Source organism: Oncorhynchus clarkii, chromosome 2 (genome assembly GCF_045791955.1).
Source record: "Oncorhynchus clarkii lewisi isolate Uvic-CL-2024 chromosome 2, UVic_Ocla_1.0, whole genome shotgun sequence".
Lineage (NCBI taxonomy): Eukaryota > Metazoa > Chordata > Actinopteri > Salmoniformes > Salmonidae > Oncorhynchus > Oncorhynchus clarkii.
The window spans coordinates 48941756-48958830 of record NC_092148.1 but is presented as its reverse complement, the minus strand read 5'-3'; the positions used below and the strand labels follow the sequence as shown (position 1 = coordinate 48958830).

At 42.0% G+C, this 17075-nt stretch overlaps 1 protein-coding gene across 4 annotated transcripts in view; it reads right to left on the bottom strand.

Annotated features, from left to right (window-relative positions):
• The window catches only part of LOC139368718 (myosin IXAb), a 168556-nt gene that overhangs the window by 47821 nt on the left and 103660 nt on the right, over positions 1 to 17075 (bottom strand). For all 4 annotated transcript variants that reach the window (XM_071108026.1, XM_071108010.1, XM_071108019.1 and 1 more), the window contains exons 13-15: positions 12747 to 12888; positions 11094 to 11289; positions 1849 to 1965 (exon numbers count right to left, since the gene is read on the bottom strand). In XM_071108026.1, coding sequence (XP_070964127.1) covers positions 1849 to 1965; positions 11094 to 11289; positions 12747 to 12888 — 455 coding nt within the window. The remainder of the gene's footprint in view (positions 1 to 1848; positions 1966 to 11093; positions 11290 to 12746; positions 12889 to 17075) is intronic.

The following is a 17075-nucleotide window of genomic DNA, read 5'->3' as shown; positions in this document are numbered from 1 at the left end:
ATGACAAACAGCCTCATTACGATCACTATTACAGGGCAAATAGCACAACAGGGCCTTATGAAGTAAGAGCATCCAAGTCTGATTTCCAATGAGTTATTATTAGAGTTCCCATCATGCAGCCATAGAAAAAGACCTGTTTATTATTACTAGTGATGCACAGATATTACATTTTTGGCCGATACCGATATCCAATATTTTCCTTGCCAAAATACCCGATATCGATAACCAATATTTAAAATGTTAGCAGCCTTTTAAGTTTGAAGTTAAATAGTTAACACACACATACATGGACACAGCGGTCTAAGGCACTGCATCTCAGAGCAAGAGGCGTCACTACAGTCCCTGTTTCAAATCCAGGCTGTATCACATCCGGCCGTGATTGGGAGTCCCATAGGGTGGCACACAATTGGCCCAGCGTCACCCGGGCCAATTGTATATAAGAATTTGTTCTTAACTGACTTGCCTAGTTAAATAAAGGTTACACCACACACACACACTGACCCAAAAGTTATTTTGTTGGCATTTACGTATGTCCCCATTACCAGTAAAACATAATCAAAACCTATTTATTTCACTTACTTGCTGTGCTGTTTCGTTGTTAATTTGTTCAGTCGTTTCATTCTTAACCAGGATTTCTATGCAACGCCATTTGGGTCTTTGCGTGTCAAAAAATATACACTTCAAATAACACGACAATCTGTTTCAGTAGCTATAGTTAGCTAGCTAACTATACAGCTAGGTGTCATCTAAAATAACCCTAATTTATAAGACAGTTTTTATTTGATTAATTGTGGTCGGTCCCATCGATGTGAAGCTAAGAATTAGCCACAATAGTGGACTTTGCGGTTAGCCTTCAAAATAAAAGTATGGAATAATTATACTATTTGTAAGCATTTGCATCACTGTCAATGACATACTTTTATTTTGAAGGCAAACCGCAAATTCCACTATTGTGCCTAATCCTTATTGTGGCTAGTGCCGGTCTAGCCTCACTAGCCAGATGAAGCTAGCTGGCTGCTTATAACGTTAGCTTTGGGCAACAGGGTTAAGTAGCTGGCTAGCGATTTATTTTCATGAACTGAAGTTCAATTTCAATAGGAGAACAGCAACTGACAACCTAGCTAACAATAAATCCTAAATCATTGCTAAGAATAATAAAAATGACTGCATTTCCTACTGGTCTTTGTTTTCAGGCTGGTTGTATTGGTGCTAGCTACCCCAGAAGTTGCAGTTGAACAAATTATGCTTTATTACCAACGCGGTATTGTAAACACATCGTTTGTGGCTGGTGTTTGCTTGTTTTTTGTACAGCTTTGACAGTGCTACTGTATCATTTTTGACATGCAAAGACCCAAACGGCGTTCCATAGTATGTATGTCGTGAAGCTAATAGCAGTAATGCTCTTACTGTGTAACTCCGGTAGGGCAACATCTGAAAAATAGCGCACTTGGTAGTGTGTACCGTTGCTCGACCAGTCAGCGAAAGCCAACATCACCCACGACAGAGAACAGTTGATTGTTAAGGGCAATGAATTCCATTAATGGATTTCACATTTGAGTTCTGGGTTAACAGCCTTGTTCAGGGGCAGAACGACAGATTTATGTACCTTGTCAGCTCAGGGATTCGATCTTGCAACCTTCCGGTTACTAGGCTACGCTGCCGCCCCAAATACAAACACATTAGTTACATGTTAAATGATAAAAAAAAACACTGTAAATATCAGAGTGGGCCTTTAATTGAGGGAGAACAAGTTAATTCAAAACAAGCTAATTGTCCCCTTCTTTATTTGTAAGCCCAGGAAAGGGGAGTTGAGCAGCAGAGAGGATGGTGAGACTTGGAGTTTCTTACTGTATTTCTCATCTTTGCATCTCTGCAGGATCTCCAGGCTCCTCTGGTGCACAGGGTGGTGGAGGAAGCTGAAGCTGTCCACGCTCTTGACGACACATGGTACAGCAGCATCATTCCCTGCAAAAGAAAGAAAGAAAAAAAGAAAGAAAGAAAAGAGAGAGAGGAGACAGAGGTGAGAGACAGAAACAAAAAGAGGGAGAGAGAGCGAAAGAGGGAGGGAGGAAAGAGAGGAACAGACAGGGAGAAATAAGAGGAAGAAATAGCATGTGTTAAGTTTGCAAAATGTTTGACTGAATGTCACGTAAATGGCTGGAGATGAAGCCTAATGTGGAAGTTCAGTTATAATCGGGGGGGGGAAGTAGCAGCCCATGCATCATCACTGGTCAGGTTTGTCCCCCTAAAACTATCAACCTACAGGATGTTGCCTTGCCAGTGTTTATACATGGGTATAAAAATGCATACTTGAACATCCCCGAAACCAGGGGGCGGTCTCCATGGCGATGAATAATGGAATAGACTTTCGTTCAGGGGTTGTGAAATCAAGCTAGTCTAATGGCGGAGAACGATCAGGAGAAACACATTATGTGGCAGGGAAACTTTTCCCCCCGCAACCCTGGAGAAAAGTAACATTTGATCAGTTGCTATTTCTGACAGCCCACTGGGGGAAACATACTGTGGTGTACTGTACTGTGGTGGCTCGGGAGAGAGACAACTCGTATCACAAAAAGCCTCAGTATGTGCACTCTATCACTGTGGAAGAGGGGTGTGTGTGTCTGGGAGAGTGTACGTCCAAGAGTGTGTGTGTGTGTCTGGGAGAGTGTACGTCCAAGTGTGTGTGTGTGTGCGTGCGTGCGTGCGTGCGTGTGTGTGTTTGACTGAGTGTATACACATACATGTATGTGTTAATGTTTACGTACTCGAGCAGTCTATGGTCTCACCTAGGGCTGTGGCGGTCAGGACATTTTGTCAGCTGGTGATTATCAAGCAAACAACTGCCGGTCTCGGTAATTGACGGTTAATTAGCTACGAGCCACTGATGCAGACCTTTGGAACATCTACATTTTAAAAAGTCTAATAAATCCATTTAAATAGAGCCTACAACTTCACAATAAATCCATTATTTTTTTTTAGACAGGTCTAAAGAAACCAGATATGAAGAAAATGTAGTCCATTTCAGAAGAACAGAATAGCATACTCGTGAGTTGTCCTTATGTTAGGTGCTGATCTGGTTATGCCTTATGGCTGTGGGCTACACTAGTTCATTTAGCAGGTCAGATTTGCTTAGAACTCTTATTTTATATTATTTGATAGTATGAAGAAAAAAATAATAGTGCGCACATTTGGCTATTCTGTGTTGAGCAGTTAACAAAGAAACAGGTCCTCCTATATGCTTCATTTAGAGTCCTTTATGCTACTTTAGTTGTGATACAATCATTGGTCTATATGTTTTGATGTTTTACACATTCTATGGCTGCATGATGGGAACTCTAATGATGATTTGAAAAAAGTCGCAAGCTACACACACTTCATCCGTCTCGTATTCACAATTTGACAAGCCATGGAGTAGGTCACGTTTGTCCGAGCTCCTGCTGAAATTGCATTTATTTGATACTTTCTCTGCGCTTTGACCCAAAAAGGACTAGGAAACACAGCCTTTGAATGACGCGCTTTACTTTGTTCAACTTGTATATATGCTTAAATTGCGCATAACCTACAAAAGTTCAGCGGAGTCACTGACGAGAGAAAACACTAGGCACAAGAAGAGGAGCTCGAGTTCTTCAACAAGTGGGAGCAGCAGTTCCTCCCCTCTGCGAAAAAAGTTAGATGCTGCCCCCAGAGCGGACATTTCATCTACACTCAAGTCGGAACTCAAGGAGGCACTCAGTGAGGACTTACATTTTATTAAGACGGAGTTACAAGCAGTCAAGAATGAACTCGCAAAGCATACAGCAATGGTTCGTATTGAACTGGATACAGTTAAGAAAACTGTTTCCGACATGGAACAAGGCTTGTCAACATGCTCAGATGACACAATTACACTACAAACCACGGTTAAGAAGCTAGACACTGATGTGGCTAGCCTTAAAGAACAATGCATGCATTTACAAGGTTATATGCAAAGATCCAATATCAGGAACATGGGGGTAGCTGAGGACCTGGGCTCAAGTTCTACTTCATCGGTCTCAAAGTTATTGAAGGAAGCCCTCAATTTGGATAAAGACGTCCTTGTAGACCGCTCACATCGGGGTCTCAAGCAAGAAAGCCTGGCGGAAAGCTTTGCGTCATTGTGGCTAAACTACACTACTATCAGGATTGTGTTGGTGTTCTTCGGCGTGCCAGAGAATTTGGCCCACTTTGATGCAACGGAGCACCCATCTCCATCTCCCCAGACTATGCCCCCAGCGTTGCTTGTGACCGTGCCCCTTTAAATGATATCAAGAGTGTGCTCCGGGGACGGACCGGCATTAAGGTATGGTGTGGCTTTTTCTGCCTGACTCCGCATATTATACAACGGCACTGAGAAAGAGTTCCAAGACCACCACAAGGCGATGGCCTTCATAAAGGCGAACGTTCTACCGAGGTTTAACGAAGAAAATTACTGAATGTTCACCTATTTGACGATTAAGGTAATGGGCGAATGTGTCTACCACTGCAGACTCAGTCTCTCTTTTGTAGATACTGTATAGCGTTGCCAGTGGTATCAGTTCATATTGTTATTATTAGGTAACGTTAGTGCCTTAGTTCTGGTGAGTCAATTCTCCTTTCGTTTTAATGTTTTATTTTATTACCATGAAGCTGCTCATTGCTATCTATTGATGGTACCCATATCCAGGTTAAATAAAGCACAGTTCTATTATTAGGTTACGTCATTTCTTTAAAGATGTTGCTGTTAACTTCGTGGTATTGCTGATTTATAAAATGTTAAACTTTCTTTTAAAACAGCCTAGTTTTGGGCTTGTAAATAAGTGTCTCTTATTTATTTATTAACTTGTTTTAAATCCTTCACTATTTCACCAAGGCTTTCTGCTTGATCGGTTTAGTGTTCCCCACTACAAGCACATTATGTGTGGATTTCTTTGTGTGGGGATTAGCAGTTACCTTGTTCTATTAGGTGCCCAGTGTGGGATTTATTTTTCATACCCGACTTCAGAGTATTGTTTTTTTTCTTTTTTTTTTCTTACTTTTGGGTTTATTTGCCTTTTTTTATGTTTAATGGATCAGTTCTTATTGTAATCGGGCATCTATCCTTCCTGTTTGGCCCTGTCCGGGGGTATCTTCGGATGGGGCCACAGTGTCTCCTGACCCCTCCTGTCTCAGCCTCCAGTATTTATGCTGCAGTAGTTTGTGTCGGGGGGCTAGGGTCAGTTTGTTATATCTGGAGTACTTCTCCTGTCTTATCCGGTGTCCTGTGTGAATTTAAGTGTGCTCTCTCTAATTCTCTCTTTCTTTCTCTCTCTCGGAGGACCTGAGCCCTAGGACCATGCCTCAGGACTACCTGGCATGATGACTCCTTGCTGTCCCCAGTCCACCTGGCCGTGCTGCTGCTCCAGTTTCAACTGTTCTGCTTGTGATTATTATTATTTGACCATGCTGGTCATTTATGAATATTTGAACATCTTGGCCATGTTCTGTTATAATCTCCACCCGGCACAGCCAGAAGAGGACTGGCCACCCCACATAGCCTGGTTCCTCTCTAGGTTTCTTCCTAGGTTTTGGCCTTTCTAGGGAGTTTTTCCTAGCCACCGTGCTTCTACACCTGCATTGCTTGTTGTTTGGGGTTTTAGGCTGGGTTTCTGTACAGCACTTTGAGATATCAGCTGATTTACGAAGGGCTATACAAATACATTTGATTTGATCTATCCTTTTCCCACCTGACTTTACATGGCTAGACCTAATATCATGAAAGGGAGAGCTGGTTGCTCGGTTGCTTTTGCTAGCTGGAATGTTACATCTTTAAATCACCCAGTGAAACGTAAAAGGGTTCTTTCTCATTTAAATCACTTTAAAGTAGATATCGCCTTTCTTTAGGAGACACATCTCTGCATCTTCGACCACTTTCATTTAAAAGGAGGGTGGAAAAGTCAATCATATCATTCCAATTTTCATTTTAAAACTAGAGGAGCAGCCATTTTAATTAGGAAAAACATACTGTTCGTAATGTCAAGTGTAGAGGCAGACTCGGCAGGCCGCTTCATTAATGTTGCAGGAAGCCTGTATAATACACCTGTTATCTTGGCTTACATTCATGCAATAAATTGGGATAACAGTTCATTGTTCACAAATGACATTTTCTTGATTTCCAAATGTGACTCGTGTCAGGAAACTAGGCGTATGTCGTGCATCACCACTAGCCATTTGAACGTAAACGTTAAAAAAAAATCTAAATGTGTTTTGGGGCAGAAATGCCTTTGGAAACATGTGAACATTCATGTGCCTTAATAACAAACTTGTCTGCCATCTGTAAATACTAATAAAAGGATTAAAATATGGGCCTAGTTGGTTTAGCCACAGAAAAAGTCAGTAACCTTCCTGCTAGCCATGATTGGCTGAGATAATGAGTGGGCTGGACATGTGAGAGATCGAGTTTTGAAATCATTAGAGTATGATTGCTAATGAAATGGAGAAAACACCTGTCTCCGGATTACATCTTCATTAAGCTATAGCTTAAGAGGGTGTGAACGATGCCGAATGAGTGTAGACAAAAAAGAGCTCTCCATTGGGTGTACCAAAACATTCAAAGGCCATTTTCTCAAAAGTGGAGTTACAAGTTGATCAACTTTCAATGCAGAATTACTTTCCCATTGTTCCTCAACTGTAGTGTATGATATACAATTTTCGAGCTGAGTCTTTACTTTTATCCAATGTAAAAAAACACAATTTCAAATGTTGCTACATAAGACTGAATTGAGACTTAAATATGGACACACAACACCTAATACTAGGTGGTGATGTAATGAATTGTGTACTGTCGCCCAAGGGACCAAATTATTTTGTACAGCGCAAGATTAAGGAAGTGCAATATTCAACGCCTAGGGGTATTTACAAATAAAATTCTCAGATCTACTCTCTCCTCTCTCTTGCTTTCCATATTTGAGGAATCATTCCCCTCAAACTCTTCACCCTCAGCAATGAGACATTGAGTTTAGTTCATATAGGCCAATTTCTTACTGAATTGCGATGTAAAGATACTTTTTTAAGATGATTTCATGCCGTTTTGAGTCAGTCCTTCCCTCTCTTATATCTACAGATCAAACTGGTTTCATAAAAAAGTATCATTATTTTCTCAACATTTGATGTCTTTATAATATACTTAATAATTTCTTTTCATCTGACACTCCAGAGATATTGTTATCACTTGATGATGATAAGGCGTTTGATTGGGTGGTTTGATTATCTATTTTATACTCTCAAACAATTGGATACGGTCCCAGTTTTATGGGCTGGATAAAAGTCCTTTACTCCTCCACTATAGCTACAGTGCGCACAAATAATAACCTTTCATTCTATTTCCAACTTTAACGTGGGACAAGACAGGGTTGTCCTCTATGCCCTCAGCTGTTTGCCATCGCAGTTGAGCCTTTAGCCATAGCAATACGTAATAACACCAAAGATACTTGAAGAGGGGGCTTACAGCATAAAGTTTCACTCTATGTGGATGACATGCTATTATATATGCCTGACCCTTTAACTGGTCTTCCAGAGATTCAGGTTCCACTAAAGACATTTGATAAAATACACCACCGGTCAAAAGTTTCAGAACACTAGGGGTTTTTCTTTATTTTTACTAAAATCTACATTGTAGAGTAATAGTGAATACATCAAAACTATGAAATAACACATATGGACTCAAGATTCTTCAAATAGCCACCCTTTGCCTTGACAGTTTTGCACACGCTTGGCATTCTCTCAACCAGCTTCACCTGGAATGCTTTACCAACAGTCTTGAAGGAGTCTTGAAGGAGCACCCACATATGCTGAGCACTTGGCTGCTTTTCCTTCACTCTGTGGTCCAACTCATCCCAAACCATCTCAATTTGGGTTGAGGTCGGGGGATTGTGGAGGCCAGGTCATCTGATGCAGCACTCAATCGCTCTCCTCCTTGGTCAAATAGCCATTACACAGCCTGGAGGTGTGTTGGGTCATTGTCCTGTTGAAAAACAAATGATAGTCCCACTAAGCCCAAACCAGATGGGATGGCGTATCGCTGCAAAATGCTGTGGTAGCCATGCTGGTTAAGTGTGCCTTGAAAACTAAATAAATCAGACAGTGTCACCAGCAAAGCATCCCCACACCATCACACCTCCTCCATGCTTCACAGTGGGAACCACACACGCGGAGATCATCCGTTCACCTACTCTGCGTCTCACAAAGACATGGATGTTGGAACAAAAAAAATCTCATATTTGGACTCATCGAGTAAAGAACAGATTTCCACTGGTATAGTATCCATTGCTCGTGATTCTTGGCTTACGCAAGTCTCTTCTTCTTATTGGTGTCCTTTAGTAGTGGTTTCCTTGCAGCAATTCGACCATGAAGGCTTATTTGCTTATTTGAGCTGTTCTTGCCATAATGTGGACTTGGTCTTTTACCGAATAGGGCTTTTTTCTGTATACCACCCCTACCTTGTCACAACGCAACTGATTGTCTCAACCGCATTAAGAAGGAAATAAATTACAGACATTAACTTTGAACAAGGCACACCTGCTAATTGAAAATCATTCCAGGTGACTACCTCATGAAGCTGGTTGAGAGAATGCCAAGAGTGTGCAAAGTTGTCCTCAAAGGCAAAGGGTGGCTACTTTTTTGTTTGTTTGTTACTACATGATTTCATATGTGTTATTTCCTAGTTTTGATGTCTTCACTATTCTACAATGTAGAAAATAGTACAAATAAATAAGAAACCTGGAATGAGTAGGTGTGTCCAAACTTTTGATTATTTTTTTTTGTGTGTGCTTGTTTTGTGTGTTATTTTGGCATTAATACGTGTCACATATCAGTTTGCAAATAATGTTTTTAAAAAACAATAATTGAGTTAATGAAGCCACATACAAACATGGTCTTGAGTAAGGCAGCTCCAAAATGCAGGTGTTTCAGCCTAGCTCAGTGCTTTCTGTGGTGGTGAGGCAGCCAGCAGAAAATACTGAGCATAGGGGTTGGCAATGTTCTCTAGTTACGCGGTGATATGCTCAGTGTTCTGTCACTCATGGGGACACTACATCACTGCAAAACCTATGGGAAGAATTTGAAAATTGAAGCCCCTTGGGTGGTGCCATAGAGTTACATTAGAAGTGCCCATCCAAGAAGGCTCAAGGTCATTGGCCACAGATAAAATTATGTCCAATCACGTTATATCTACCGTAGCTTTGATTGGACTGATCATGTCAACATCATACTTTCAAAATATTAGCTAGCAAGCTAGATAAGCAGTCATCATCATGAATCAAGTTGACAATCTACTGACAAATTCTTTTCGATCCTTGTCATATAAAGAGAAAATACAGATGAAACGTATCTGTGCTCATTGGCATTTGGAAATAGACATTACACAACAAGTTGGAAATCGCAAATTCAACAATGAGTGGTTTGGAAGGAATCATCAGCTAACTGCAAGTGTTGCAAGGCAAACACTAGTCTGCTATTCAGTGGAGTGGGTGTGTGGTCCAAGTCTGGGTTTAAGGGTCTTTTTCCAAGCTTAAAATTATAAACATTCACATGCAACACCATGGTCCAGAAAATATTGAATACATTGGCCATGCTGTCAATCCTGCATGACTTCTGCCTTGTTCAATATAAACTGGAAACTTGGAATTGTGAAATCTCAGACTTAAGTGAGTACAAGAGCACCGACTGGGAAAATGAGCACCGACTGGGAAAATGAGCACCGACTGGGAAAATACTTTTGAACAGTCATCCAACTCGGAATTCCAAGTCGGGAACTCAATTGTCTTTCTAGAGCTCCGGACTGAAGATCACTGATGTCATGATTCAACCTTTTATTTTTCTGAGTTTCCAGTTGTCTTGAAAGCACCATAAATCCAGAGAATGCCAGACTTTGATGACAAAATTTGACCACAAGAAGGACCTTCCTGTGAGGTGAGTCCAAAAAAGTATTGTCTGCTTCTGCATAAATGATGTAATATGCCAGGGAGACATGTATACTGTAGCTAAGAAAGTAATACTAAGTGTATGTTGTGTAGTAAGCTGTTAGTAGCCCATAGTAGCTCACCCTAATAATTTCCCTTTCCGCCCTCATAATTTTGTTCTGACTTGGTGATGCACATGTAGCCTATAGCCTGTTTTAGAGAAACGTAATCATCGAATATTGTAAGAGCTTTCATTTCCTACTTATATGTCCCCCTTTATTTATCCTATGATTCTGACTTGGTGTACAGGGAGAATACTGTAAGAACGGCCCATGTTTTGAATTCTGTCACTAGCTCGCTCATTAATCAAAATTACGGATAGCCTCTTATCCGCTCCCCTTATTCCATAGTTTGTACATCTCAACTGTCAGTAGAAACCACATTTGTTTAAGCAAGTGGGCCATATCAGCTATCTTTTTAAAAGGCAGTAAACGAGGCTGAATGAACTGTTTCACTGCCAGACAAGGCTCTGCTGATAGCCAGGTGTAGCAGAGGTAAGGATTCACTCCACGGTGCTGAAAAGAAAGCTCTGCAGTTGGGACAGCTTTATTTAGGCCCTAAAAGTTTGTGGGCACCATTTGTCACAGTTATAGTGCAATTAATATATTGTTTAGTGTTGTGTAGTGGCTTTTCTGCCATGCATCCCAATGTTTTGTTGTTGTTTGCCCCACCAAGATTTACATGCTAAAATCAACACTGGTGCGTAATATTAGGAAAGTAGATAAATAAATATAGTAGGCCTAGCCTATAGAAAGCTGATGGGATCCTCCTCTTTTTAAAAGGCCATCAAAACTATTTTCTCACGCAGTTGCATAGCCTATAAAAATATTGTGCAACATGAGCTCATGGGCACTCATGAAGTGTTTCGATTAGATTTTTGATCACATTTGCAGTGATGCCAGTGTGATTAGAGGAACAATAGAGTGCTGAGCACCAGGCCGTTAGCAAGTTTGGTAGGCTACTAATGACCATCAGCAGCGTCAGAGCTTGGAGAAGCCTAATTACTGTGACTAAACGGTCACGTGGAATTTGACTGCCGTCACGACTCGTGACCCCCCAGGTGTGGCAGTAATACGGTCACTGTAACAGCCCTAGTCTCACCAGTCTTTTTGTCGGTGTGTCTCTTCCCGGCCTCCCTGAAGGCCACCATGGCTCTGAAGTAGGCTCTGAGCACGGCCCAGCGGAAGGTGGCCACTGGGTCGATGCCCATCAGGCCACAAATGAAGGCGTTCTTACTGCTCTTCAACAGGGCCACGATGTCCGGACGCATGTGGTCCGTGTTCTTCTCCCTGAAGTCCTGCATGGGGGGGGGGGGGGGGGGGGGATAGATCTGTATACTATCAACTAGATCAACTATAGATATACAGATAATAGTGTTTGCCTGCACTGGGCCTTTAAGGAAAGAACATCGATAACATAAATACGATTTGTTTCATATTTCATATCATCGTGCAAGAGAATACTATGCCCTTTACTTAAGAATGCAAAACAACACTGCGGCGGGAAAATATTTGTTTAATAGCACTGACGTCGCACACACATGGACAATTCCATGTACTCTCTCCCTCCACTGGTGTTCATGGCTTCCCATGTACCAGCTGTGTTCATTATCAACCATATTACTAACACGTTTAATGCATACATGCTGGGTAGCTGTCAACTGATATGTGAGAGTTATGGGTGGGCCTATATACAATATGATAACAAATATCACCCCTCCAGCATATATAAAGCTTTTTATCAAAACACAGCAGGGAACTGGGCAGTGAATCTGATTCAAATTGCAAAACAGGTCAATGGAACAACAAGAGGACTGGTTTCCTTTCTGTAACTATACCTACGGTCTACACTGAGCGTACAAAACATTAAGAACACCCTCCTAATATAGAGTTCCCTCAAAACGGCCTCAATTCGTCAGAGCATGGACTCCACAAGTTGTAGATGGCGTTCCACGGAGATGCTGGCCCATGTTGATTCCAATGCGTCCAACAGTTGTGTCAAGTTCGCTAGATGTCCTTTGGGTGGTGGACCATTCTTGATATACACACTGTCGAGCAGGAAAACTGTTGAGCGGGAAAAACCCAGCAGCGTTGCAATTCTTGATACACTCAAACTGGTGCGCCTGGCACCTACTACCATACCCCGTTCAAAAGGCACTGAATCGTTTGTCTTGCCCATTCACTCAATTGTCTTAAGGCTTAGAAATCCTTCTTAACCTGTCTTCTGCCCTTCATCTAAACTGAGTGAGGTGGATTTAACAAGTGACATCATTAACGGATCATTGCTTTCACCTGGATTTACCCTGTCTACGTCATTATGTCATGGAAAGAGCAGGTGTTCCTAATGTTTGAACACTAAGTGTATGTTTGAGAAGTCTGACAAATGACTCAAAGAATGGAAGAATGGTGCAAGGCCAGGGCAAATACCACAGTGTCATAACTGATCACTGAATGCATTTTTTTGCAGGGAATTTGCTGAATGCATTTCTCTTTTGCTGAGAATTTGGGATTGATTTTCTCTCAAGGGAAGTACCTAGCTACACACCTTGTTACACCTTTTCTGGCACAGAATATTTCATTGGTTTTATTAGAGGTCCAGGAGCACATTTAGGCTTGTGTCAAGGGCAATCATCAGTTAACAAAGCCAGGCTGACATGTGGCATGACCTGTTGTTGAGAATGTTGTGTTGTCACAGGTGAGTACACTGATCTAAGGACACATGTTGCGATCATGAAATCACGTCAGCAGTCCTTACCTTGACCCCGTATTTGACCTTGCCGGCGTAGTGGTGGATTATGAAGGCCGGCTCCATGACTGCGGGGAACTCGATGTAGCTGTTCCCCTCGTGCTGCCGCTTGAACTTGTCCAGCAGGGTCTGGTTAGAGGCCTGGGGAAAACTAAAGGAACAAACGAGGGGGGGGTAATTGAAAAGGGTTAATTCATTAATATAAGGACTGTAGGATGAGATACCAAGGGATAGAGATCTGACTAGCCTGGTTCCAGATCAGTTTGTGCTGCCTTGCTAACTCCTGTGGTCATGCATGACAACACAGAGTTGGGACCAGGGTATTTACTGACAGGCAACATATCATCTTTAGACGTCTCGGTCTTCCTCTCAGAATTCACAAGAAACAAATGCATGACAAAGTCCTATGAAACCGGACACAAATCTCTAGCTACACTCCCCTACATATTTATTTGGACGACCCTCCTTTGGACAGTGAAGCTAAAACATTTAATTCGGCTCTATGCTCCAGCATTTTGGATTTGAAATCAAATGTTTCAAAATGAGGTGACAGTAACAGAATGTGACCTTTTATTCGAGGGTATTTCCATACATATGTTTTAACATTTACAAATGAAAGCAATGCATTTGCGTAGTGGCATAGAGCAGGAGAGTTGAGGCGCTTGCAGGAGATACCCACATGGGGAAATGTTTCGGTAGACTAGGGTCTAATAAAAATATGGCCTTCTATAAACGCATTTCATGCAATTCTACATCATTTTACAACGTTGGAGAGTGCAACGCTGGAGAGATGAGAGTTGCAGGCTCATGTCTATCACGCCAGTCAAGTTCTGTTAGAGATACAGGCGTGCCTCTCGCACAGCCACGACCACGTGTTGGTCTAAAACATAGGTTACAATGTTGCGCAAACCATAAGCCCGGACTGGCCCAACCAAAATCAACTCTTAGAATAACAGGCCCAGGCTGAAAACCAACTTTTTCACATTATGTTTTTTGGGGTGTGCAGGAGAATTAACAGAGAAGGCCACTCAAATGAACGTTGATCGCTTTTATTCAAATGTTTACACGTTGTAAAAAGTGAAAATTGTTTTAGATGCCACAAGAGGTATCGGATCCGGCCAAAAAGGCTCCGGAGCAACAGTCCAAAAACGGAGAGGTGCCAGACCTGTTCCAGCTCAAATGAAATCCACCCATTTGAAAATGTTGTAAGTATTTGGACAAATACACTTATACAGTGCATTCGGAAAGTATTCAGACCCATTGACTTTTTGTTATGTTACAGCCTTATTCTAAAATGTATTCAAATTTTCATAAGTATTCCTTCCTTTTTACTCAGTACTTTGTTGAAGCACCTTTGGCAGCGATTACAGCCTTTAGTCTTCTTGGGTATGACATTATAAGCTTGGCAGACCTGTATTTGGGGGAGATTCTCCCGTTCTTCTCTGCAGATCCTCTCAAGCTCTGTCAGGCTGGATGGGGAGCGTCGCTGCACAGCTATTTTCAGGTCTTCCCAGAGATGTTCGATCAAGTTCAAGTCCGGCCTCTAGCTGGGCCACTGAAGGACATTCAGAGACTTGTCCCGAAGCCACTTCCGCCTGAGGTCCTAAACGCTCTGGAGCAGATTTTCATCAAGGAACTACCTTTTGCTCTGTTCATCTTTCCCTCGATCCTGACTAGTCTACCAGAACCTGCCACTGAAAAATATCCCCACAGCATGATGCTGCCACCACAATGCTTCACCGTAGGGATAGTGCCAGGTTTCCTCCAGACGTGCTGCTTGGCGTTCAGGCCAAAGAGTTAAATTTTGGTTTCCTCAGACCAGCAAATCTTGTTTCTCATGGCCTGAGAGTCCTTTAGGGCTGTCATGTGCGTTTTACGGAGGAGTGGCTTTGTCTGGCCACTCTACCATAAAGGCCTGATTGGTGGAGTTTTGTAGAGATGGTTGTCCTTCTGGAAGGTTCTCACATCTTCACAGAGGAACTCTGGAGCTCTGTCAGAGTGGCCATCGGGTTCTTGGTCAACTCCCAGACCAAGGCCCTTCTCCCTCGATTGCTCAGTTTGCCTGGGCGGCCAGCTCTAGGAAGAGTCTTGGTAGTTCTTGGTGGTTCCAAACTTCTTCCATTTAAGAATGACGGCTGCCAATGCTGCAGAAATGTTTTGGTACCCTTCCCCAGATCTGTGCCTCGACACAATCATGTCTTGGAGCTCTAAGGACAATTCCTTCGACCTCCTTCTGACATGCACTGTCAACAGTGGGACCTTATATAGACAGGTGTGTGCCTTTCCAAATAATGTCCAATCAATAAAATTTACCACAGATGGACTCCAATCCATCTGGATGATCAATGGAAACAGGATGCACCTGAGCTCAATTTCCAAATACTTATGACACCTTAATAAAAATGGGGGGACTAGATACAGTACATAAAGTGCTTTCATTTCTAAACAGTAAAACAAATATGTATGAAAATACCCTCAAATAAAAAAGGTGACATTCTGTTCTGTCGCCTCATATGAAACATTTGAACTCGAAAGCAAATTAACGGTTTTAGCTTTACTATCCAAATAAATATGTTGGGAACTGTATACCAAAAATTATAAGCCTATGGTATGCCGGGGTAAATTGGTGTCAGCTTTTTCTATCATACACATTGTCGCAAACTTTCGCCCTTTAGCTAAAGCACGTTAAGGAACTCCTCTGCTCTGTACAAATTAACGTGCTTCCTTATTAAAGTAAACTACACACCATACACTAAAACATGCCTCGGAGGCTATGACACATCCTGGCTCCCCTTGGGGTCAGAGAACGCGTCACTGGCCCGTTATAAATGGACTAACCTGTAGTAGGGCCCCTGGAAGCAAATGCTATCCTTGAGAGAGTCTGATTGCTTCAGCTAGCTTGCGGTCTCTTAACTATAAATTCTGAAATCTTAAGTGGGTTCTGGGCTGCTTCATAATGATTACCATCGCGTTCCTCCGTATGATGAAATAAATCACGTGAGGGGCCCGGGAGGGAGGACTTTAAGAGGGGGAAAAAGATCCCTCTTTGACCTTGTGGCTCTGGGAAAGCAGTCCCCACACTCATTCATCCACTTGTTATTACATCCAGATGAGTGTTCAGGGCTAAGTGGTTAGCAGCGCTAATAGCTAGGTTAGCTAGCTTAGCATGGCTAATACAGTCATGGTGGTCCTGTGTGTTTTTGTGTGCGTGGCTGACTTTAATTTATGTGGGATTGAGATGGTATTGTGAAGTGGCCTGTGTGAGAGAGAGAGAGGCTTTTAAAAAGGGCGAGCGAAAGCGTACATGTGTCCCAAAAAGGCAAACTTATGAATGCGTATCATTTTTATGTGTTTAAGTTAGCCTGGCTAAAGCTGTAATCAATCAAGCATTTCGCTAGTAATGAAGAGAGCCTGTTGTATTCCTCATCTCGTCTGTAATCTGCGGGATGACTAAGTAGGGAGACTAAGGTCACTATAAATGTGTAGGTCCATCAATGTAAACAACTTGGTTTTATATTGGCTTTGTTCTAAAGACGTTTGACATACAGTCAGGTCAAAAATTATTGGCGAGCTATACTGTATGCAAATTATTTTTTGAAAATTATATTATTTTATACTACTGTAATATATTTGCTCAGGAAAATAGATAAGTAATACAAAAAAATATAGGGGTAAAAATTATTCATTTTTGCACTATATTTACTTGTCTTATTTTTTTCTTAACTCTGTATAATTGGGAAGGGCTCATAAGCAAGTACAGTAAAGTCTACAACCCGTTGTATTCGGTACATGTGACAAATAAAATTGGATTTGATTTCAGTACTCCAGCACCCTCCCCTTGCGGGGATAATGACACAGCCTATTTTCTCAAACATTTTATGAGATTGTAGAACACTTTGGGAGGGATCTTAAGCCATCCCTCCATACAGAATCTTTCCAGATCCTTGATATCATTTGTCTGCGCCTATGGAGTGCCCTCTTCAATTCAAACTGCAGGTGTCATCCAAAAACTGATGTTACAGGGATATTTTGCTTTCACTGGTCCTGGGGGCCCTTGCTAAGGTCAACAGCATTATGAACTTTACCAAGTGCCAGGACATTTTAGCCAACAACCTGGTTGCCTATGCCAGGAGGCTGACACTGGGCTACGAGTGGATCTTCCAGCAAGACAATAACACCAAGCTCACATCAAAAATCCACAAATAAATGGTTAATTGACCACAAAATCATCATTCTGCAGAGGCCATCTCAGTCTCTGGACACGGAACCCCATTGGAAACCTGTAGTTTGAATTGAAAAGGGAAGTCCATAAGAGCAAACAGCAAAACCAGCACCATC